The 25,423-nt window shown below is 36.3% G+C and overlaps 1 protein-coding gene across 1 annotated transcript in view; it reads right to left on the bottom strand.

The window, feature by feature from the left end:
• The window catches only part of AHR (aryl hydrocarbon receptor), a 49,793-nt gene extending 32,272 nt beyond the window's left edge, over nt 1–17,521 (bottom strand). Inside the window, exons 1-2 of the mRNA XM_038557017.1 lie at nt 17,365–17,521; nt 5,434–5,621 (exon numbers count right to left, since the gene is read on the bottom strand). Coding sequence (XP_038412945.1) covers nt 5,434–5,621; nt 17,365–17,429 — 253 coding nt within the window. The 5' untranslated portion in view covers nt 17,430–17,521. The remainder of the gene's footprint in view (nt 1–5,433; nt 5,622–17,364) is intronic.
• Between the last annotated feature and the right edge of the window lie 7,902 nt (nt 17,522–25,423).

Raw genomic sequence — 25,423 nt, 5'->3', positions numbered from 1 at the left:
AATGATGATAAAGTGATAATGAAATCTAACTCAAAATTTTTTATATGCTGTAATTACTCTAAGAATAAAACATTACCATCCTGATTCCAATTGGTCAACAAGGCCAATGTCCACTATTTGAACTGGTACTAAGGGACACAACACGGGAGGAAAAAGGCTGTTCCCTTAGTATCAACCAATTTCAAATGCTGGGTTGTGAACATGCATATCCTAGTCTCCATGAATAAATTATTATTGATCGTAGTCCTTAAGTTATTTAAACATATTAGATATTTTTCCCTCTAGAGGTACATGGTATTTGAGTTTAATACCCATTTTGTGCAACAACAAATACTTATTTTGTGACTTCCTTTAATGCTCCACTTCTTAATTAGCAAACAAGGTTTAATCTTAACACTCTAGAATTTGGTGAAAAAGTTTGAATGTAATGTTAAAGATTTTAGCCTTTCAGACTGTATTTCCAGGACCTAATTCCACACTGACTTGTCAGATCACAGCTCCATTTGATCATTTAACAGTCCTCAAGTCTGGACTGATTTAATTCGTCTTGAGAGGCAAAAGTGGCACTTTATCATGCTTAATCACCAACATCAGAAATCGTCAATTTTGGATTTGGGGTATTTATTTTCTGAAAACACAGAAGATTCTACAGAGAGACTTCAAAGATCTATAATTTTGAGAAGTCTTCAGGGGAAAATAAAAGATAACACAGAAGAGCAATGTTACTATGGAAACTGAATACAACTTAAATAGCTTTTTACTATTTTAATTAGTCTCATTATTAATATATTGCTGTTTTTAATTCTTAAAACATGTCTACATATGTCCACTGTGTAGAAATTAATAATAAAGTATCACCTTCTTCTGGAATTTTTAATCTTTCAAATTTACAGAGGGAGTGATTTTTTTAAAAAATGCTCAGTTCTATTTGCACATTCCATCTACGCTAACAAAAATTTTAAAAGTACCAAGATTGCCAGACTGCTGGGAGGTACAAAAGGAGCATCCAACAAAGAAGGAAACCAGTGAACCACGAACAAGATAATACCCGTAAAGACAAGGCAAAGGAGCAAAGAGATAGCTAACGAATGCAAAGGGCAGGACTGATTTGCGAACGGTACAGTTGATACTAATTTGTCCTAAAAAGATGTATGTAGCTTTGACATTTGCATTCTTAAGTACTTGTACACGTTTTTATATAAGCCAGCCAATCAGAGGCCATGTAAGAAATTTTATGGCTATAATTCCATAAAATATTTCTCACATCTTTTGTTTATAGATAGAAGATAAGATTATTAATAGAACCAATAACTGTAATTGGCTACTAGCAGATTGTCTGGGAAAAGCAAAATTTTAACATTTTTTAAAAAGATTTTATTTATTCATGAGAGACGGGGGTGTGGAGAGAGAGGGGCAGAGACACAGGCAGAGGGAGAAGCAAGCTCCATGCTGGAAGCCCGACATGGGATTCGATCCCGGGTTTCCAGGATCACACCCTGGGCTGAAGGCAGCATTAAACTGCTAAGCCACCCAGGCTGCTCAAAATTTTTACATCTTAAACTAAGCTCTAGAACTGTATTTTAAAATAAATAATCTAGAATTTCAACATGAATTTTACATTGTTTTTCAGATATAAGTTAGTGAAATTAATATTTATTGAATACCTACTATGAATCAGACATTGTTTTAAGTCACTGCTTAAAATACAGCAGTACACATAATATCCTCAAGGAGTTTCCATTCTAATTAGTGAAACAGGCAATATATATAGTACTTTTAAGTGCACCAGAAAAATCAAGGTATTGTAATATAAAAGTGAAAAATTTTATGATTACTTCATCTGTAGTGTAAACAGAGTATAAAGTGGAAAAATAATTCTCTGACGATTCTCCGTATTGTCTAGAATATATACAGTTCAAGAGTTTTCAAGGGTTAAACATTCAAAGATTCTCTCCATTATTTCTTCAGTTCAAACCAAAACAAACTCCTAATCTTCTTACTTCCCTTGAAAATGCTAAATACTGCATTAATAATATTGAATAGGTCCATCTTTAAAGGATTTCATATACTATATTTGTCACAGTTGCTGAGACACTATTAGAGCTATTAGCAGAAATCTTTTTCTCCCTCTTTTTCCTTTTTGTGAATTCAGCACCTGCACAGTGTTTAGAATAAAGTGCAATCTTGAATTACAAAATTTATTATAAATAATTTTAATTGAGTAGTGTAGAAGAAACTGCTTCTAACTTTACCATAAATTAAAAATAACTAAGTCTTGTTCAAGTACTTCATAGTTATATTTCAGAATGTTTGGATTAATTAGAAATGGGTAAATATTTGTGTCCTTAAATCTTAAGCGCTGCTGCTTTTCAGTCAGTCATAGAAGTAGAGTCATGGTTCCAAAGTTTAAGAAGATCCACCCAAGCTGGATTATTTAAACTTGCAATAAATAGATGTATTTTCTTGGAAAAATATCTATTGTTACAGTAAAACCTGAGTTTCCTTTCTAACAAGATTGTATGATTACTCGTTTATATTGTTCTTTCCGCAGGAATTCACACACCCCCTGTTTGCATCCTGTTATTCACTTAGAGCTTCCCTTCACTTCACTATACTATTTCCCTAATAGTGGGAGAGTGGTTTTAACTGCACAGAAAAATTCTCATCAGTCAGCATGCTCCAAGTCTCCTCGTTTGCAGCATTTAGTATTTGTTCAGGTCTTAAGAATTACCATGAAAAATTTACTGTCTCTGTCCTTTCAAAATATTGCATTGCCTTCCTAGATCACTAGAGGTCTGGAGAAGACTATGGGATCTTTTCTACTGATTATTTCCTTCACCTTCCATCTAATTCTGTTCCTGTATTGAACAACCTAAGAAAATACTTAGGGTATGCACTCCACTGAAAACTAAGCAAACACATTTATAGTCTTTCTAAAATTTTGTACATTGGGATTTGTCTTTCTGAAGGCAAATAAAAAAAATTTAACTAATTCAAGCATAATTGAAGCCAAGTTAAATCATTGCCTCAGACTCATCTAGGATGCATAGGAAAAATATAGATTCCTTGGTTCTACATAGAAACTACACAGAATCAGCCTAAGAGGAGCATGCCCTAGAATGTGCTAAATTTTAATAGGCTTTCCAGGTTATTCTGATATACAATGAAGTTTAAAAGCAGTAATGCAAAGGACCTAAGATTAAAGGTAGTATAATTGATGAAGGAATGAAGCAAGTAGGGTAATAAGATCCTCTGTTAAATATAGTAAACCAAAATAAAAAAAATAAACTCATTAATGAAGAGTTAAGGAAATAATTTTTAATAAGAACTCCATAACGAGCCCTGCTAACCTACAGCATTCTTTATAAAGTAGGCTTAAAAATCTTCTTTACTTGAGGTACTGAACAGGACACATATGTCTAATCATGATTTAAATATATATATATATATATACACACTTATATATAAATTTATACATTAAACATACATACATTACCTTAATTAGCATACATATACACATACTGCCTAGAAAACAGTAATTATGTTAATACTTAAATGGCAGTTAACTACATACTAAGTTGCTTCAATCTCGATTCATTACTTCTAAATAGAGCATAATCTATACATTCTTTTCTCTTTTAACATTTATAGTTTGATTTTTCATTGTAGAGGAGCAGGAAATGAAAAGACAAAATGACTGCCATAAATTCATCTTTGCCAGAATCAAGGAATAACATCTCTGTCTTCTAGACTATAAACTCTCCAAGGGCAGAGACCACATCCTATGTGTTACGGACCCCCCCCCCCCCCCCCCCGCCAAGGTCAAGCAGTAAGCACTGCATATGAACAAATGCTGAGGATAAGGATAAGCATTTCACAAAGCCAGGAGTAGCCTCAAGGTTAGAGTCTATGATAGGGACTCTAAACTTCCATATGCATCTAACCCCACCACTTTGCCAGAGTTTGATTCTGCAGGTCTAGGGTGGGGCCCAAGATCTGGCATTTCTAACAAGTTCCCAGGTGAGATACTATTGCTGCTTGTTTGGAGACTACATTTTGAGAATCACAGTTCAGAGTAAAGTCTTTAGGACTATGCTAAATAAATGATTTCTAAAAAAAAAGAGAAGTAACTGAGATATAGTTAGGGAAAAACAACATAGGATATCTAGAAACTGGGGTTCTAGTTTCAGCTCTATCACAAAATGACTATTCAGTTGATAAACGTACACACACGTCACTGAATATCACATTGCTCATCTTGAAGATGAAGGATCTGGTGTAGATGAAAATTGAAAATTCGAAGACTTGATAGGCCAGAAAAAATTTAAGTGTCATTATGAACCTTTAAACATATAATCTGCCCTGAAATAATTATCCTTATATCAACGTATATTGCCCAAATTACAACTGTTAAATGATACAGCTTTTATGGAAAATAAAGAACATACGCAGATAGCAAAGAAAAAAATTCCCAGACTAAACAATCAAACCATTTAAATACAAAACTAAGAGGAAATAACTGTTTTTGCAATATTCTAGAAACAAATTATAAATGTGTATCTTTATATGTGTCTAGGGGAGCAGTATCAGGATCATCTGAAAGCTTGTTAGAAATGCAAAATCTCCGCCTACACCCAAACCTACTGAATAAGAACCTTCATCTTAACAAGATCCCTTTATGATCTGTAAAAGCACTGATATAGGCCATTGAGATTTTATCAACAATTCTTTACCACTGTTTGTAAAATAACATGATATACTTAAAAGACTAAACATTTCCTGGAAAAAAAAATCTACTTCTGACATATAAAGAGATAAAAAGAGAATTTGAGGAATTATTTTACAAGAGAAGATACACTGAAATGTTATTTTCAAAGCAAAACTTCCATTTAAAATACTTTACAACTATGAAATAATGAAAGGTAACATGAGCTAGCTCAACTCCCTAACTTCATGGCTGAGTAAAGCAAGGTACAAGGATGCTAACTGGTTGGGTTAAAAACAAAGAGTTTGTCATGGCACAATGGAGACTGAAATCCAATTCTACTGATTCCTATACTAAAATATTCTTTTGGTTGGAAAAATAATTTGATTTTATTCTCCTGGAGTAAATACACAGTAACCATAAAATAGTAGAAGTGTACATAATTTTTAAAGAATGAAATATCTACACAAACATATTTAAGGGAATCAGCAAAAATATGTCATAGTATAAGTGTTTTATTCCATCAAAAAAAAGAGAAAAACTTTCAAAAACTGAATTGGAAGGAGAAGTGGAACTAAAAACTGACATACTTAATATGGGCCTAACATTTAAGCATATGATTTTCAAAGAATGATACCACATGTCATTTAAGTGGCACCATCTTTTTGATGAATGAATCTGGAACACTTAAATGTTACTATACAGCAATAAGCAAAACTTCTTCTTACCATCAAAGAAGCTCTTGGCCCTTAGGTAACTGACACTGAGCCTAAGCACTGAAAGTTTGTCCAGCTTATTAATAACATCTTGTGGAAAAGGCAGCAGACTAGCCAAACGGTCCAACTCTGTATTAAGTCGGTCTCTATGTCGCTTGGAAGGATTTGACTTGATTCCTTCAGCTGGGATTGGCTTGACACTGAAAAATAAACAAAATATCACAAAATAAAATACATGAGGCAAACATTTCTATTGCATTATAGCTCCTCAAATATTTCTCTAATAAAACAAACATCTAAAATCTACTTCAAGTTAATATAAATTCTTTCAAAATGCTCCTTTGTATCTTGATTAAGAAAAACAAGGGAGTGGGTAAAATTCTTCATGTTTTATTAAAAGCTTATGATCCCATCTTGAGAAAATGCTGCATATATCTTATATGCGTCATACTTCCTTTACTTCATAGATTTGTTGTATAATGATTCCCAATAATGAGTCCACTAGGAGTCTTCTTCAAACCCAGCCATTGTTACAAAAAGAAAAAAAAAAAAAAGGTATCTGCAATAAATTATGTGAAAATTATGCTTCCTTTGCTATCTTCTACAAGAAGCATCTTGGCATCATTTGTGCTGCAGATAGTTAAGAGCTACCCCAAATAAAAAGCTTATCTTTATCACCCTTAGCTTCCTATATTTAACACTTTCATCCTGTCAGTGACAAGTATTCAAAGGGCTTCAGGTACTTCCAGATGGTTGCCCAGCCATCTAATGGGGTCTTCTGATATTTAAAAAAAAAAAAAAAAATGACTTTGGTTATTTATACTTGATTGACAGATATCAGAGGTTAACTGTGATTACTGGCAAATTTTGCTGTTAGGACTGGTCAATAATTCTACTTAATTATTAGCTTTCATAGTTAATGTCTCAATTAGAAAATTCAATGAAACCCCAACATTTAACATGATTCTCATCTGAAAAAAAAGATATTTATGATTAGGAGTAGAACTTGAGTTTAGAAATGAGAAACTAAGTAACTTCACAAAGGCTTTAGCCAGGGTTTCACAGCAGAAATTCATTATTTAAAGGGAATTTATAGATCATCAGATACCCATAATGAAATATAGAGAGGATATTAAAAAGCAAAATAGATCATCTTCTGTACCTTTCCATTTGCCAGAAAAATTAAGACTTGTACAGAGTATTCTTACATCAAAGACTCTCCCCCTCCCAGTTTTATTGAGAAGACAAAGACATTTTCAACATTTCAAATTACAGTGTCTTAAAAAAAGTAGAAATTGACCTGAGTGTAGTGCTATTAATTTGATTTAATAAATATATTTCTAAGGGATGCCTGGGTGGCTCAATGGTTGAGCATCTGCCTTCGGGGTCCTGCATCAGGTTTCCCACAGAAAGGCTGCTTCTCCCTCTGCACATGTCTCTGCCTCTCTGTATCTCTCATGAGTAAATAAAATCTTTAAAAACAAAACAAAACAAAAAGCAAAAAACAAAATATTTCTACTTTGTTTTCAACGGCATATGTGAAATCATACTTTATATAAAAAATTAATTAAAAAGTCAATATAAAAGGCTAATGTTTTTATATTGTTCCTAACAAATAATTTCTAGAACTTGTATATTTCTATTTTTATTACAGTTCATGTTATTTCTACAAAAATAAGAGTTAGGGATGCCCGGGTGGCTCAGCGGTTGGGCAACTGCCTTCGGCTCAGGGCGTGATCCTGGAGTCCCGGGATGGAGTCCCACATTGGGCTCCCTACATGGAACCTGCTTCTCCCTCTGCCTATGTCTCTGCCTCTCTCTCTCTGTGTCGCTCATGAATAAATAAAATCTTTAAAAAAAATAAGAGTTAATAAATTGGTAAAGTATATGATATACAAAATAAATCAAGTACTTTCTCCAGACTGTCTGTATAATTGCCTACTTAACAGAAACTGGTGACTGTTTCTCTATTTTCCCCTAATTATACTCCATTTATAATCAAATTTAAGTCACCTTAAATTTCTTCAATTAATCAACTAAATTTCAAATTTTACCTATTATGCGTGTCTACCTCACTGAGTAATTCTCTACTGGTTAATTACTTGTTAACACAAATATTTACTTTCACTTATCATGTCCTGGGTAGTCTAGGAAAACATTCTTCTTCTGCACATTCAAAAAGTGTAACAGGAGCAAAGTATGTGAGCAAAGGCTTGAACAAAGATTTTCATAGACAAGGTGGTATCTGAGATGGGCCTTTAAAGATGAACAGGATTTTAGGAGGAGGCAGGCCTGAAAAACTGATCTTCCCTATGTGGAGTGTAAAGCACAGAGAACAAGGGAAAAGAGAAGGAGAAAGCTGGTTAGGCCACATTCTTGCAACAATGACCACCTACCATGGGCCAATCACAGAAGATTTGGCAGTGAACAATACATACTCAAGTTTCCTGTTCTCATGAAGCTTACATTTCAGTCGGAAGACACATTAATGAATGAATGAATGAATGAATGAATGAATGAATGAATGAATGAATGAGAAAGAAAAGAAAAGAAAAGGAAAGGAAAAGAAAAGAAAAAAGAAACGAAACGAAACGAAACGAAACGAAACGAAAAGAAAAGAAAAGAAAAGAGAGATTGATTGATTTGGGGGGCTGGTAAGTGTTAAGAAGAAAAATAAAGCAAGATAAGGAACTGGGGAGTGACAAGGGTGCTCGTTTTGATAGCCAGGAAGGGTCTTTGATGTTACATTGCAGCACTGACATAAATACAATGAAAGAGTGAGCCATGTGGGTGTCTGATGAAAAAGTGTTCAAGATAGAGCAAACAGTAAATTTCCTCACAGAAATGGCATAAAATCAGACTTTGAGATCTTAAGAGTCATCTTAAGCTTTCAGTTGGGATTTACATGACCAGTCTTGTTTTTTACAAAGCTGACTCTTGCTACAGAGAGGATGAAATGTAGGGCAGCTCTCACTGAAGCTGGCGCTTCTCTCTAAAATACAAATCTACGTCACTCCTCTGATTCAAAGCTTTCAGTAGCTCTGCACAGTCCATGTTCCTTAGCCTAGCAAGCAAAATCCTTCTGGATCTTTTATAGCCCCCTAACTATTTCTCTGGTCTCATTCCTCCAACCAAAGCCTCCCTTGTCCATTATACTCCAGGGGGAAGAAATTACTTCACTACTAACATATACTTTGATGGCTTCATACGTGTTACTCTCCAGAATCTTCTTGTTCTGTCCCATCAGCTTCAAAGCCCTGCTCAATTAGATCACTTTTGTGAAGTCCTCCCTGACCTACTCACAATAGATTCCTCCTATAGTACTTCTGTGCCTTATGTATATTGTGCAAACGTCTTCTACAACCATTCCATTAAGGAATATCCTCTGCAAATAGCATTTTCAGTAAGTTGAAAATGCAATTTTGCACTCAAGTAGCTTTCCAGTAATGATTATAAAACATCAAAAAGAAGACACAAACACTGAAGCAAGACAAACGGATAGGACACAGAGAAATAACAATCATGGTAAAAGAGAAAAATAGCACTCAAGATATTCCTCCGTAGGGATCCCTGGGTGGCTCAGCGGTTTAGCACCTGCCTTAGGCTCCGGAGTGGATCAAGTCCCGCATTTGGCTTTCTGCACAGAGCCTGCTTCTCCCTCTGCCTGTGTCTCTGCCTCTCTCTCTCTCTCTCTCTCTCTCTTTCTCTCTCTCTGTGTCTATGAATAATAAATAAATAAATAAATAAATAAATAAATAAATAAATAAATAAATAAAATCTTTAAAAAAAAACGGATATCCCTCCATGTGGTACTGCTGCCTATCTTGTGCTGGCACCCAGCAGTACTCCACCCTGCACTAGATCAAACTATTTCTTTGTGCCATGTAAAACTGCCCACAGCTCTAATGTGTTACTATGCACATTATGGAATACATAGCATGAGATCAAATTTCCCAAGTTACATAACCGGTATTACATATACCTGTTAGTTGCTCCTATTACTATGTAAATTTGATCACTTTTGTATCTCCGTTGCTCAGCATAGCATTTCACATAGAGTGGACTTTAAATTAGTGTTTGCCAATCAGAAGTGTCCCCCCCAAAAAAATTATCAGAGCCTGACCAAAGGCAGTGATAACAGGGACTGTAAGGTGTCATGGGAGACGTTTAAAAAATGACACTTTGTGCCTATCACAAAGCTTGCTATATAGCAAGACTCAAATGCTTGCTAACAGGGCACAAGAAGTATGGAAGAGGAGAAAATTGAGTGAGGGTGAGGTTGCCAATGACTGGAATTTGCAGCTTGGGGTAACAACTATATTTCCTAAACAGAAGGTACAACAAACAGAAAGAGACTTGAAGACAGACCTTGATGATACCAACATCGAGGTTAAGGCTGAGGAAAAAGCACAGGCAAAGACAACAGAGAGGGAATTATAATAAGACAGGAAAAGAGCTAGAGCAGAATACTTTCAAGGTTACAGAATAAAATCAAATACACAGAAAAATTAAGCAAGGTCAGAGCTGAGAAGTATCTACTTGGCATTGCATTTCAAATCCACTGTTGTTAAAGCTAAAGTAACAGACATGACATGCTTTTTCACGGATTTTGTGAGAGATACTCAGAACTATTTTGTGAAAATATTTCACCTTTATTTACACATTTTAAAGATGCACATAATAAATATAGAGAGTAAACTTACATCAATTATACTCAACTTGGGTTATGCTAGTACTTTTACTTTTGTAAAGCCTTTAAATCTATGCCAAAATATACTGCCAACCATCTATTTAAATGAAAAGCTACATCTGAAATACAAACAAAATCCCTGTAAGATTACATTTGGGAGATCTGAAGTTATGATATCTCCTGAAACAGAGAGACCACTGATGTTGATAAAGCCAAGGAGCAATTTATTATTTTTTAAGCCTTACCTCAAAAACCTTGCCCCAACCTGCAAATCAGAATTGTGAAATCAACACTCCAGCAGACTGCATACCGTGCTTCTGTTTTAGAAGCCCTGCATGCTCTAAGTACTGTCGTTAATAAGCCCAGCAGCACAACTAATGCCAGTATAAGTGCTATCTTTCAAGCTTTTTTCATATCCCAGTGTAGAATGTCTTAGACACATCACTTGTGCCCACTGTTAAAAGCAAAATTAAAATTTTAACCCAGTTTAATCATAAATTACCTTAACTGTAAATGTTTGTTTTTATATGACATTTATCGTAAAACCTCAAATGACATGCAAAGATACAATTTCAGTAATCCTGTGAGATTAAAGCAGCATTTTCTAACAAAGATTACCTATCACAGTACTGAGTCTGCTCTATCAGCATTTTCCTCTCAGTGATTTAATCTACTCTCAACCGCTTCAGTCTACTTACTCATAAGTTGTTTATCTTTACTTCTAGCCCCTATACCTGAATGTCCTCTCATTCATATTTTCCAGACCTCGGGCATCCCCCTCTCTCCATGGGACATGGTAATGGCTCTTCACTCTAGCCAACAGCTAGGAAATTGACATATTCTTCAATAAATCTCTGTACCATAGTGACTATACTCAAGCCATTCATTCATCATTTCCACCTCATGGTTTCAGTGTGTACTTATTTATCTTTGAATGTAAATGCTGAAATGTTTAAAGTCATACATTATATGATTAATGTAATGTTAGAGACTGATCTGTAACACAAATGAGTCAAATTTCATTGGCAGGCTGAATACAGGTGAATATTTTACTTTCTTAGATGAGAAAAAAAATCTATAAAAACTTCAGAGAATCTAACTGGAAGTCACTTTTAATGAGTCAGAATTCTTCAGTCACTCTCCTGATGTTACTCTACAGTAATACGTCCTTCCTTCTCCCTTTTTTTTTTGCTATACAAAAGAAGAGGCAATACATACAAACAGTTTACAGTCTCTAGGACTTTACCAGTGAAAACCAGAACATGAAATATGCCCTGGAAATCATGGTTACTTCCAAAATCCCGAAGAAACTCATTAAAAATATTCCCCTTTACCTCTTCTTATATCAATGTACCTTTTTTTTTCTTTTGTCTTCTTTTCTTTTTTTTTTTAAATTATTTCTCTTGGGACCCACATAAAATATATCTACGATACCAAAATCACCGAAATGAAAATTTTAAGTGGTCAATTGTTAAGTTAGTAAATAAAGCTCAACTACCCACGTGCATGATACTAGGATGCTCTGGTTGTTACAAAGACAAAAGACTAACCTAACCTTAAACAATTTATCTTTCCTACCAGGAGGGGATGCATTATAACAAGGCAAAATCAAACACAATGTATCCTACAATAATACAGTTGCCATAAAAAAGTGACGCCCAAGAGTTCAGGAAAGTAAAAGCAGGTAGACTAATGAGAGAAGGTTTCATGAAGATGTGACATGTACATGAGGTCTTAAAAGTCAGGGAGGTCACCTCCAGTTTCATGACAGCAGAAAACATAACTATCTACAAAGACCCTTCTCTTTGAATAAGTCATCCTAGACAAGGAAAACCACAGACAGAAACAGCCTGTCTCAAATACACCTAAGAGAGAGTTAAACCCAGATAATAATATGAAGATGAAAAATAGGTAGAAACAAAATAAATGATAAACAGAACAGGAGGAAGGGAAGGAAAATGTAATCATAGCATATTACTTGGCTCAGCAGCAAACAATATTTACTGTTAAAAACTAATGGAACATATAAGTGTATTTAAACTGACGTAGTGATAGTTATACTGAGAGGGTGAAAAAGGGGGGTGAAGGAGAGATGAAAGAACACTAATAACCTTAACTATCACAATAAAACAGATCATACCTGTATGCTAAAAAGAAGATAGCATTTATACACATATTATGGACTTTCTTAACCCTGCAATATGTATTTAATAGGAATACTTTTCACCCCCCCCAAAAAAAATTCTGTCAATAAAAGGGAAAAAGCAAACTAAAAATTAATTGAAAAATATAAGACAAAGAAAAATAGCATGTAAAGGACATCTCAAGAAGAAAAATCTGCAGACACACTATTACTACTACTAGTACTACAACTTCAAATACATACACACACATGTACACTCACAATCCCAACCTTTATGTTCGATTACCTACCCCACCTCTCTTTTTTGCTTACAAAATTGGCAATTCACATTTTAAAGCAAAAATGCAAGGACACAGGCACTCTCACACATTACCAATAGGAACTGAATTTTTGTAGAGTAATTTGACATTATGTTTCAGAGCATATCTGGCTCCACCTTGAAAGTATACATACATGCCTTTGAACTTTCAAATTTCATTTATAGGAATCTTTCCTTAGTTAATAACTAAGAATTTGCATAGAAACTCACGTATCTCAAGGTTATTTTCTGAAATAGTAAAGTACTAAAAGGTTGGAAATAAGAGAATTGTACCCCCAAAAGAAAAGCAGTTAAATAAATCATGGAATATTCACATAAAGGAGTACTAGTCAGCCACTGAAAACAATATTGTAAAGGACAGGAGGTGGGTAGTAAATCAAGAGGATTGTAGGAAAAGACTAAGAGGAAAGAGTGTGAGTGCAAGTGTGGAGTTCACAAGTCTAGGAAATGGTAAATCATTTATTTCAGAACACTAATTATTTAAGGAGAAACAGTGGATATTCAGGAAATCCCTAGTATATTGGTGGACTGAATGTATCACTACACTTACCACCTGAGCAGTACAGTTGATAATAACATAAGCTCTGGAGCCATAAGATCTGAAACATGATATTCAAACTCAAGATTTTTCATGTACTACCTGACAATTCTGAACCTGAACCTCAGACACCCATCTATAAAACAAATAATAATACCTTTCATACTATCATTATATAAATAAAATATGATGTATATAAAACACTGTGCACACCTGCAACATAGTAAATACTAATAAACAGCAGCTTTTTAAGAATTAAACCACTGTACAAAAAATACATTTTAAAAGAAGTATGGAAGTAGAAAGTTACTACTGTTAGATATCTGCATGGTATTTATTCCTAAGTAATTATCCTAATTATATACAATGCTAAGCACATACTATGTAAGTTTATTTGTCAGTGGAGTAGTCCATTTCAGTTTTAACCATAACTGAGAACATAATCATACACTGCCTCTTGCAGGAGAATTGATTGTTCTGTGATAATATGAGCTAGAATTATTTAAAGAATAGAATTTATGTTTCTGTTTCATTTATATGTTAACAACCTTTACAGTTTATAAAAAGCTTTTGTTTTGTTCATTTCAGTTGTGAAACTGGCATTGTAGGTATGGACCGTCCTGCTCTATTGGTCAGTCACTTGCTCAGATCTACAAAAGCAAGGAAACTAGACCTCATGTCTTAGTTTAGATCTAATGTTATTTCAATTTATTTCTCACTTTTTCTTATTTTTGTCATTTATTTTTCACAAATATTGATAACTATACACTTTCACTTATCTAATAGTTTCAATATGTAAGTCTCTAGAGTCACTATGTACAAACTAAGTAAAACCATCTGAAAGAAAAATGATGGCGAAGCAATAATTATATAATTGAAAAGACCTATCCTTTTATTTCAAAAGCTATTTAGAATGGTATTATAGTACATTTATAAAAAGCATTTTCAGCAAAGCAATACATAATTTTATTCTATTTATATAAATGAGGTTCATGAGGCTTAAATGGAACAGCAACTTAGCAAATATAGCAAGAAAGAGCACGCTTTTATATTCTTTTTTTTTTTTAAGATTTTATTTATCTATTCATGAGAGACACAGAGGCAGAGAGAGAGGCAGAGACACAGGCAGAGGGAGAAGCAGGCTCCATGCAGGGAACCTGAGGTGGGACTCGATCCCGAGTCTCCAGGATCACACCTCCGGGCTGAAGGCGGCGCTAAACCACTAAGCCACCTGGGCTGCCCGCTTTTATATTCGTTAACAATATTACTATGTTAACAAAGGAAACAGGATCATCTAAAACTGAGAAGTTATTACTGGTTCTGACATTTCATGATGGCTATCTTGACCATCACTATGGTGATAATCATTTTTAAGTGTAGATATCATTTATTCAACACCTATTATTTACCAACAATCAGTAATTATTTTCTAGAAATACAGTAAATTGAAGTAGCAATAAAATTTTCCCTGTAGTAATAAAACTTTAAAAACTATAAAAATATATACAAAGTTATCACTAGGAAAAAAAAAAAAGATTGTTTAATTCAATAGTGTGCTTCTCACCTATCTTCATAAGAAAACAAAGCAAATGAAGAAAAATACTTTCATCTCCAAAGAAAACAGAAACAGAATGTAAGCAAAAAAAAAAAAATTGTTTGTCTTCCAAGCAGGGTTATTACATATAGAGCAACGCCTTAAGGAAAGTTACAAAAGAATCCACTGTTAAGTGTATCTTTTGAAAACTCCTTTAGGAACATAGGTCTGGTGCAAGGTTGTTTTGGATCTTTATATTTCCTATCCTAATTACTCCAAAAATAAATGAAACATTTACTGAGCATCTACTATGTACAAGATACTTTAGTGGGATTAAATTTAACACATTAAAGTTGTATATCCTACCAATTAGGTAATTTTCAATGTTAGACTTGCCACTAGGGGGAGTGTAATAAATTCAATTGAAGATGGACTGGAAGAGCTTCAGGTTAAAGTTATCACCTACTTGGTTCCAAGATGCTGTGGAATTGTGTATTAAAATGACTGTCTTAGTAACAATCCTATAATTACAACATATTTTTTCTTTAAAATAAAATGACTCTCACTTAAGGGATCAAAGTTAAATAGATCTCAATAGCATTTTCAGCTCAGACTAGATGTATTTTTCTGACAACACTGTCATATTTTAGACCTCATTAGCTAAGAAATAGTAACCAAAAATTCAACTTAAATTTAACATTGGGTTTAACAGCCACATTCCTAAAATGAACTTTGATTAACTGCATTATAAAGTAAACCATTTTTTTCATTCAGGCAAAAATAACTTATAATCGATTTTATATGATTCTGTATGTGAATGCCAGTACTAGGCTTTTCTTAGGGAGCAATGTAGTGACATTTTAAGGTATTTATATGACTAGCAGTAAGGCATGGTGCTCAACAAAGACTAAGGTGAAAGTGGAAAATGCTTTAATTATACTGTATTATGAGATTATTAAATACAAGTATATTAAAAAGTTTTAGAAGTATATTAAAACACTAAGATGAAATAATGAAAGGTACATCTTACATTAAAAAAAATACGTTTAAAGGGAAGATCTTTAATAAAATGTTAATTAGAACCAAAGTTGCTACACTTTATAATGAATACAGTATTAAGGCTTTTGATTTTGTTTTTTAAATCAGCCTTTCTTACAACAATGACTAAAACCTAAAAATTCATCAGGGATATGTTCAAGTTTTCTAACCATACAGATAAAACCCATGATATCTCTATTTTATATTATATTAGGTGTATTAGGATATTAATAAATACATGAAGAGGCATTTGGGATGCCTCTCAATTTTAAATAAGGATGAGGGTAAGTTAGGCAAATACATTTTTATATAAGATGCCACTCTACAAAATATGTATCACAGAACTGCCAAGACAGAAAACTGCTGACTAGGCATTATGCCTAATGTCAGCCACACTGCAGGATAAGACTTCCAAATTTTAATCAGTGTATTTAGAGGTTAACATTCTCTGTTAATGCCAAGTCTAAATCCGAAGAACTATAATAACGGAAATTCTAAAAGGAAATTAAAACTCCAGAATAATGAAACATAACGAAAATAACGAAAAATCCAGTTACTGGCTCCAAACACAAATTTTAAACTTATTTTTCTGACCTGCATTAATGACCTAAATTAAAGTCTTAAGCAAAATGCACACTTCTGACTTGCGTTGAGTAAACGTTTGTGTTCTTAAAATGGTTTATGAAAATTTGAAAAACGTCAAGTAACTCAAACATCATCATTAGTAATAAACACATGAATACAGCCAACACGCAGCAGTCAATCTGTGTCAAGCACAGATTTTTTTTTCTTGAAACATTATTTTATTTACCATCTCACACAAATAAATACCTCACCAAAACAAAATACCTAAGTTTCTAATCACTATTAGAACTGATGAAACTTTGAAGGGGGGGGGGGGGAGGTAATTAGAGAAAGATACTAAGAATGCAAACGTCTGTTTCAATAATTCCACCTCTAAATCTTTCAATTTCCAGACCCTAAAACCGTCTCAAAAGTGTAAGAAAGTTCCCCCCAACGGGGTGGCTGAACATGCAAATCCTCCGTTGTCTCCTGTCCACGACATTCACTCGTCTCTGCTACCACCTCTATGTGTTTTACGGATATGATCACGTTGAGCGCTACAAAATTACTGCCAAATAAGTAAATAAGAGCGCACCAAAAAGCCGGTTGCAAGGACCAAAAAGTACCTTCACAGGAACTGAGAGCCTTTCTTGCAGACGGCACGTGTTCAGCTCTTTAAAACATCTGGCCCTACCAGGAATGAGGATAATAACCGTCCTTTAACCTAACCCATGAGGATATTAAAAGGGGAAGGGGATTTCAAGGCGGTTTTATGTTAACTAATCCACGAGCCCCACAGGGCAGGCTAGACCTGTCAACAAATTAGGAGCAGAAAAAAAAAAGAGAAAAAAAAAAAAAAAAAAACACAGAACAGAGGTGCAGATGGGTGGGGGTGCGAGAGGGTGTGCGCGCGCCACGGATTGCGGGTGGGGGGCGCAATTTTTAAAATGCAATGATTAAAAACGGAAAAACCAAAGGCCTGGGTGTCTCCACCCGCCTCCAAGTCTCGGTTCCAGAGACGGCGTCGGGGACGAGCCTGAGCTCTGGACGGCGAAGATCGGGGGCGGGGTGGGGCCGCCTCCCGCACCCGGGCCGGGGACGCGCGCCGGACACTCACGTTTTCTGCACCGGCTTCCGCCGCTTGCGGCTGGCGTAGGTGATGTGGGCGCCGCTGCTGTTCATGGTGCCCGGCGGGCGGCGGCTCCTCCGCGGGAGCGGGCAGGAACCGGGGCGCCTGCCGCGGCCGGCGCCGGGCTCCACGCAGTGCCGCCCGCTCCACCTGCGTCCCCCCGGGCGGTGGCGAAGGCGCCGGGCCCCGGAAGCCCCGCGCGTCCAGGTGCGCTGCGCGGGTCCGCTGCCGAGGGGCGAGGGGCGAGGGGCGGAGACCCGCGGGCCCAGAGGCGCAGGTGCCTTCTACATCGGCGGAGGCGGAGGCGGCGCGGCGCTGTCCGCAGGTGAGGCGGCCCGGCCGGGGGAGGAGCCTGGGCCGCCTGCTTGGAATCCTGGCCCGGGTCGCGAGCTGCGGCGCCGCGCCCCGCGACCGTCGCCGCGGCCCCCTGGGGAAGGGAGGCGCCGCCGCGCTGCTCCTGGGGCTTCCCCTGTCCCTATCCCGGTGCTTCCCGCCTGCGGAACGCGGACTCCGGCCGCGGTCCGGGGCCACAAGCTTCCGCTCGGCTACGCGGCTGCCCCCGCTCTGAGCCAGTGGTCCCGGCCACGTTCTCGGGACCGGGCGTCGAGCGGACTCTCCCCGCGCTACCTCTCGCCGCGGCGCACACCGGCTCCACGGCAGCAGCGCCCCCGACCCGTCTCCGGCTCCGCCCAGCTTGCCGTAGCCCCGCCCTGTCCCGCTTGGCCCCGCCCCTCCACCCCAGTCCCTCGAGGGCCCCACCCTCCTTGTACGTGGTGACGTAAGGCGCAACGACGCCCCCCCCACCACCACCCCCGTAGCCATCTTCTTGAGGTCAAGGGGAGGATTCTGTGGAAACCTTTCCAGTCCAGAAAAGAGGTGTGACAACTGATTACGTAGGAGCCGAACTCTGTAGCTAGAGTAGCTCAAGGACAGACTTGCCAAGTACTGAGCGTAACTTCACCTCTGTGAGGGTGACTCAGCGAACTTTGACTAAGAATTACAGCGAGCTGGCCGATAACCAGTGGGACTCTGCATATTTTCCTAGAGGGGAAGGCTTCGTTCCGGAGGCTCCGTATGAGTTGAACTTGAAGCCTAAGAGTTTGCTTGGCCTTTTTTTTTTTTTTTTTGTCTCCACGCTAGACAATACAATATCTTTTTCCCCAGCCAGAATAACTTGGTTATTTTATCGTCAGAATAACTTGGTTATTTTATAGTCCATGGGATGGAAAGGGAGCAAGGAAGAAGGAAATCACGGAGCATTTGGAGATAATAAATCTGTTAGGATTGGAGAGAGGAGCTGAAAGTGAAGTTCAGGAATTCTAGAATCAGATCACAGAGCCTTGATGAAGAGTCTAGAGTTTATCCTGTAGTCAGTGGAAGCCTTTTTTTTAAAAAAATATATTTTTTAAGTCTTTATTTATTCATAGAGATGCAGAGAGAGAGAGAGAGGCAGAGACATAGGCAGAGGGAGAAGCAGGCTCCATGCAGGGAGCCCGATGTGGGACTCGATCCCAGGACTCCAGGATCATGCCCTGGGCCGCAGGCGGCGCTAAACCGCTGCGCCACCGGGGCTGCCGCAGTGGAAGCCTTTAAAAGATATTCAGCAGGAAAAGTGCCATTGCGGTTCTCAGAAAAGTCACTCTGGGAGGAAAGTGCAAACTGGATTACAGGAGGGCAAGCCTGCATGCAGGGGGAGTATTAGAGAGTTGTTGAAATAGTCCAGGTGAAAGTCCAGGAAAGTGGCAGTAGGACAGAGAAGAAAGAACAAACATGATGATGGAGAGGGGTCAGGGGATGAAAAGACCTCGATCTCAAATGGCTCCAAGATTTCTGACTCTTTCTGTGCTGGTAACCAGGATATTGAACACAGACAGAGAAGTTCTGTTTCCTTGCTGGGAACAGAAGGGCATCCAGGCTAAGATGTCTGGATGATATCTCTCACCGTATCCTACATTCCTACATTTTGATAGGCCTTCAAGCCTTTCCAACTGGTGAGCTTGTAACTTCAAATTCAGTGCATCAATAAATGGAGCTTATTGTTTAGTTTAGCTGAAACTGCTTTATCATCGACTCTACCATTCTCCAGGTCCCGTATGAAACATCTTCAAGTCCCCTTCCACTTCTATTTAATTATTACAGCAAATGCTAATACATTTTGTTCTTTGCAATATCCTGAATTTATTTCTCTCCACCTTATTCTTCAATAATTACAGAGGGAGAGTACCCAACTCAAATGGCATACTATTTGGGATTCTTAAACTGGTATCATCCTCTCCATACATTAATTCATCAAGAGATATTTTGTAAAGGGTAACACCTATGTGTCAGGAACTGTGCTAGAACTGGGGAGATAATGGTGAATAAAAGCAGAAACGTACCGTGTTGTCAAGGAATATTGTAATACTGTAATCTATTAGGTAAATTTGACCTGGTCATTAAGGCAAAGATAGGTTCCCCCCCCCCAAAAAAAAATAGTAACTCAGTTAAGGTCTGAAGGATAAATGGCATTAGCTAGGAGAAAAGAGGAGAGAAGCATTCCAAGCCAGTGAAACAGTATAAGCAACATCTCTTTATTGGGAAGGAGCCTGGCAGATATGAAGGACAAAAACAAGCTTGGAGCATCAATGGTGAAATTTGTCTTTAAAAAATATCATATCTGCAGAGTGTAGAACAGATTAAAGAGGGAGGATTAGAGTAATACACCTAGGGAAACCATTTGCTGTAGACTACCCCAGAGATGGCAATTACTGATACTAGGGTAGAGGTGATGGTAGAGATGAAGAAAATTGAATACATTCCATAGATAGGTGGGAGTTCTTGGAGGATAGAGTGGATATATGACAGCAAGGGAAGAGGATGTGTCAACAACTTAATAGTTTTCTGTACTGTGTACCTGGCTATGTGATGTGGCAAGTACTTCTGGGAAATCATTAATTTAGCATGGATCTCTTATGTTTGAGTTACCCTTAAGACATCTAAGGGAAGATATCAGGCAATAAGAGTACACAAGTTTGTAACTCAAAGAAGCTGTATAAGCTAGAGACATAAATTTAGAAGTCATTTGCATTTAGTTGACAGAGCATGGAGATTTTAGGGTACAAATATATACTAGAAAAGAAGGACTGGGCCCCAAACAATTTCAATATATAATATCTAATAGCCGAATAGAAGATGATGGACTTAAAAAACAACAATTTAAAAAGAGTCACTAAAATGTTAACTGGAAAATATGCAGATCATTATGTCATAGAGAACAAAGTGGAGAACTGTTGGGAGTGGTTCACAGTATTGAATGCTGTTGATGGGTTTACATAAGATGAGAACTGAAACTGTTGGCTTCTCAACATGGACTCATTGGTGACTTTACTGAGCTTATGTTGGTGGATAATGAATTGGGTTGGAAATAAAGAAATGACATAAATACAGACAATTTTTTAAAGTTTGGCTGTAAAAGGGAGAGGCTTGGGAAGGTAGCTAGAAGGAGAGTAAAGGGTTAGATTGGGATTTTATGTGTGTGTGTATTTTAATGAATGAACTTGTGCAGTTGAGAGAGAGAGGAGAAATGGATATTGACTATGTAAAAAAGATAAGGAACAATAGATATTAAAAATAGTAAAGACAGAAAGGAATGAGTGGCCCAGCAGAACAGGGGAATTAGGAGCATAGTAGATGAGGTAATAGTAGAAATAGCTCCTCTAGTGCTTTATTTTTCATAGTGGTCCACAGCTTGTTAGGGAGTTATAAGAAATGCAGATGCTCTGAGTGTCCTTGCTGAGCCAGAGTCTGACCTTAACAAGAGCTCTCAGATAGTTCAAGTGTACATAAAGTTTGAGGTGCACTACCCCACAGAAGCTGGGGGAAAGAAGAACAGTGGGTGAGACCTGGTAGGCTGGTGATTTTTGTTCAGAAAGATGAGGGAGATGTGATGAGGCACATATTCTAGCACGACCTACAAAGAAACCAGGTGTTTTTTGTGGTTGATGGGTTTTGTTTCCATTTTACACATCAATGAAGTAGAAGTGATCTTGGAAATGGCAACAGGGAACTAGGTAGACATCACCCCTATATCCTGGGTGTGTGATGAGAGAAAATAATTAGGCACCATTTGGGAGATGATAGTCTCAGGGACAGCTAGCTTTCAGTTTAAGGCTAAAGAGGGAACAAATTCCCAAAAGTGACATCCGCATGCAGAGGACTTTGCTGTCTATGTCTTACCTTCTCTTTTATTTCTTCATCTCTGTATTCTTAATCATTGCCATTCTATCTAAAATGTATAAAGTGTACAAATAATTTCCTCCTAGCATAGGAACTTCAGGAGTGAGAAATGCATATCAAAATATAATTTATTGATTGTGTAGCTTAAAGCTCCTTTTAGAAATGAGATAAATGCAATGTACTAAGTCACATAAACCAATCCTATTTTAGGTGTTATTACAAAATGTCCACCCTTTTTAAAGTTGCTAGTGACTTGATATAATCATTATCTTATTTTGTCCTACTTCCATACCCTAATCTTCTGCTTGACTTCAGGACTATTTTCATTATCCAGAAATCCTATGATGCTATACTATATTACAGTCTTCTTTTAGTAATCGATCTTTGTATAATAGATCATAAGACTAATACACTTTTCAGAATTTCCACTTTAATAGTAACACCATGCACTTGACAATTTTTGCTTAGTATGTCAATGAAATTAGTCTTTGTAGTATAATTCCATTATACTACATTCCATTAAAAAAATAATTCCATTATACTTCTAATTCCATTAAAAAAAAAGAGTTGCCATTTTCTGGAAGCTATCACTTTCTACTTCTAATATGTCTGCTGTTGAATATGGTTCTCAAAGTGTAGTTTGCGGCTATCAGTCAGATTTTAAAATTTCCTGTGATCAATTTTTATGTAACAATATAATTTCTTTCTTATAACAAATAATTAGCCTAAAAGAGTTTGTGAATATTTTACTCCTTTATCCAAAGCAATGTTAGGCTTTTATTTAAATTATGTGAGATTACTCTCTGATGTTTCAGATGCAGCTATAGGTCTATTGGTTCCTATTTCCTGCTAAGTATTATGAGAAAAAAAAGAATTAAGTTTTAGGAATGCTGCTAAAGATAGCAGCTGTTTTAGAATAAAGGAAAATAACTAAATTGAACACTAACCCTATTCTGTCACAGTACATGTATTCATTCATTTCATTTAGCCAACACAATGACATCAGTTGAACACCATGCAAACCACTAGCTCCATGTAGTTCAGAACTTCAACATGAAATTGTACTTCTTCCTTTTGATGACATCATATCTTTGTGATGCTGGGTTTTTGTAAGTTGTAGTAATTTTTTAAAAAGGATTTATTTATTCATTAAAGACACACACAGAGAGGGAGAGACATAGGTGGAGGGAGAAGCAGGCTCCCTGTGGGGAACCTGACGTGGGACTCGATTCCAGGACCCCGGGATCCCGGCCTGAGACAAAGGCAGACGCTCAACCACTGAGCCACCCAGGCATCCCTGTAAGTTGTAGTTATAAAACACAAGGACCATGAGAAATTGACTATGAAATAGAAAATGAGGGTAGTGGTTTCCAATCCAATTCCAAGCTTTGAGAATTTGTAAAGTGCCCAATAGATGTGTACATCTCTTTAAGAACGACATAAATATTTTTAAAAATGCAAGGTGCATTATTTTTTTTAAATACCAACTAATAACTTTAGACTTAACTACTTGATAAATGGAATTGTGAAGTATTTCTTTTACCCTGTGTTATTGTGAAAAAGTTATTAACACACTAAAAATACCATGAACTGGGGAAGTCTGGGAATCTGTAACATTGCTAAACCCTTCCCTTAACAGAGGAGAAACCTTGGGGCCAGAGAGAGAAAGTGGCTAGCTTCTCATAGCCTACCTAGACTGTAGGTCTTATGACTTCTATTCCAATAAAAAATATTTATCTCACTGTGAACTGGTTGATTCATTTCTTACAAATAATCAGTTTATACATCACTTGCTTTGACACTAAAGAGCAGACATAAATATCTAATGGCTATTTCTTAATGCTTAATGCCTTCTCTCCCTGTTTGGATATCCCACAACACCGTCATAGGTAAAAGCCAAAAGCAAAAGTAATTAACAGGTAGTGAAGAACTTTGGAAATACCTTTTGGGTCAGTGCTAATCTTAACACTAACACTAACGCTACAATAAAATGTAGGAATAATTTGAAATTAGTCAAGATTATTTTTTTTTTACTTAGGGATAATATTTTATTGTAAGAAACATCAAGAGTTTTAACACACGAAAGAACATTCGTAAAATATTAACATGTATTTTATTTATTTATTGTTTGTTTTAGCATGTATTCCATTTGGATCTTGGCTTTTGCTTGCTGGAACTTTTATAAATGTGAAATTTGATTACAGGATAGGTTATGAAGAAGTTTTATGTTTCACATGCTAAATTTCATATCTGATTTATTAAACATTTATTTAAAAACATACAAATGTGTAAATATTTTCTGTTTAATGCCATTTAACTTTACAGATAAGTATATTTGGGATTCCTATAATGATACATGTTTTATGTATTTTAAATTATCATATAGGAGAAATTGAAATGAAGATTAAAAACATTTATATTAGATATTTTTTAAATTATATCAAACATGCTAAGAAAAATTTTAAGGAAATGTAAGTTATTATGACATTCTAACCTAAAATCTATCATTTAGATCCGCTAAACGTTAAAGACTAGCACATTCTTATACATATTAAAAAGCAAAAGCAGGGGTGCTTAGGTGGCTCAGTCAGTTAAGCATCTGCCTTTGGCTCAGGTCATGATCCTGGAGTCCAAGGATCAAGTCCCATGTTGTCCAGCTCCTTGCTGAGCAAGGACTCTGCTTCTCCCTTTCTCTCTGCCCTTTCCCCCATCCTCTGCTTGTGTTCTCACTCTCTCTCTCGCAAATAAATAAATAAAAATATTTAAAGAAAATAAAAGAAAAAGAAAAAACAATGTTTTCTTTCTTGAAAATGTTTAACTTGGATTTAATCTGTATGTAGACAGTGGTTCTTCACTTTCATTGTACATTGAAATCACCTGGAAGCTTTAAAAAATACTGATGTCTAGGGTTTCTTTTTTCTTTTTTTTTTTTTTTTTTTTTTCGTCTAGGGTTTCTTTACAAAGATTTTAGTTTAATGATGTAGGTTATGGACTGGGCATCAAGAATTTTAGGGATAATAATTGTATTGTGGTTACATAGGAGAAGACCCTTATTCTCAGGAAATGCATGCTGTAACATTTAAGTGTGAAATATCCCCGTGTCTGTAACTTATCTAAGAAGGGCCTAGCAAAGAAAAATTAAAATAAAAAAACAAACACACATACATATAGATAGATATGCATATTTACACATACACATATACACTGTGAAGGGTATAAAGGTATTTGTTGTATTATTCTTTCACCTTTTCTGTATCTTGAAAATTTTCGCAATAAAAAGTAAGAATAAAAACAACCTTTGACCCTCAAGTTTAGAATTCAGAAACAAAATAATTATTTGGAGCCTAATAACTGTTTCAGTGAGAGACAAAGCCAGGACTGATATATTAATCACCCAGCTCTTGCTAAGATAAAGCTTTAGATCTTGCTCTAACCCTTAATATTCCAGGAAACAGATGAAAGATAAGTGAAAAAAAAAAGACTCACATGAAATTTCTGCTCTTCAGTGTGAGAACAAACCTAAAAGCCTAAAATCACCATTTTGCAGCATCTGTGAGCTGAGGAATATATGTGTTACTAGTTGGGCATTTCAGGAATTTAGCTGGTTTATGCTAACTACAAATCATTTTACTGTATTCATTTGTTAGTTATACACACTAAAATGCAAATAGTTTCATTTCTATTTTATTTCTACTCTAGTCTAAATTTCTAATACCTCCCAAATATATTTTTACTTGTTCTTATGCTGTAAATTAGAATTTTTTTCTTTATCCATTTTCTTGCATAAACTCCCTGAATTGCATAAGACTTTATAATGCATCAATAGTCAGGA

The sequence above is a fragment of the Canis lupus genome, chromosome 14, assembly GCF_011100685.1.
Source record: "Canis lupus familiaris isolate Mischka breed German Shepherd chromosome 14, alternate assembly UU_Cfam_GSD_1.0, whole genome shotgun sequence".
NCBI lineage: Eukaryota > Metazoa > Chordata > Mammalia > Carnivora > Canidae > Canis > Canis lupus.
Note: the sequence above shows the minus strand (reverse complement) of the source record. Positions and strands in the feature narration are given on the sequence as shown.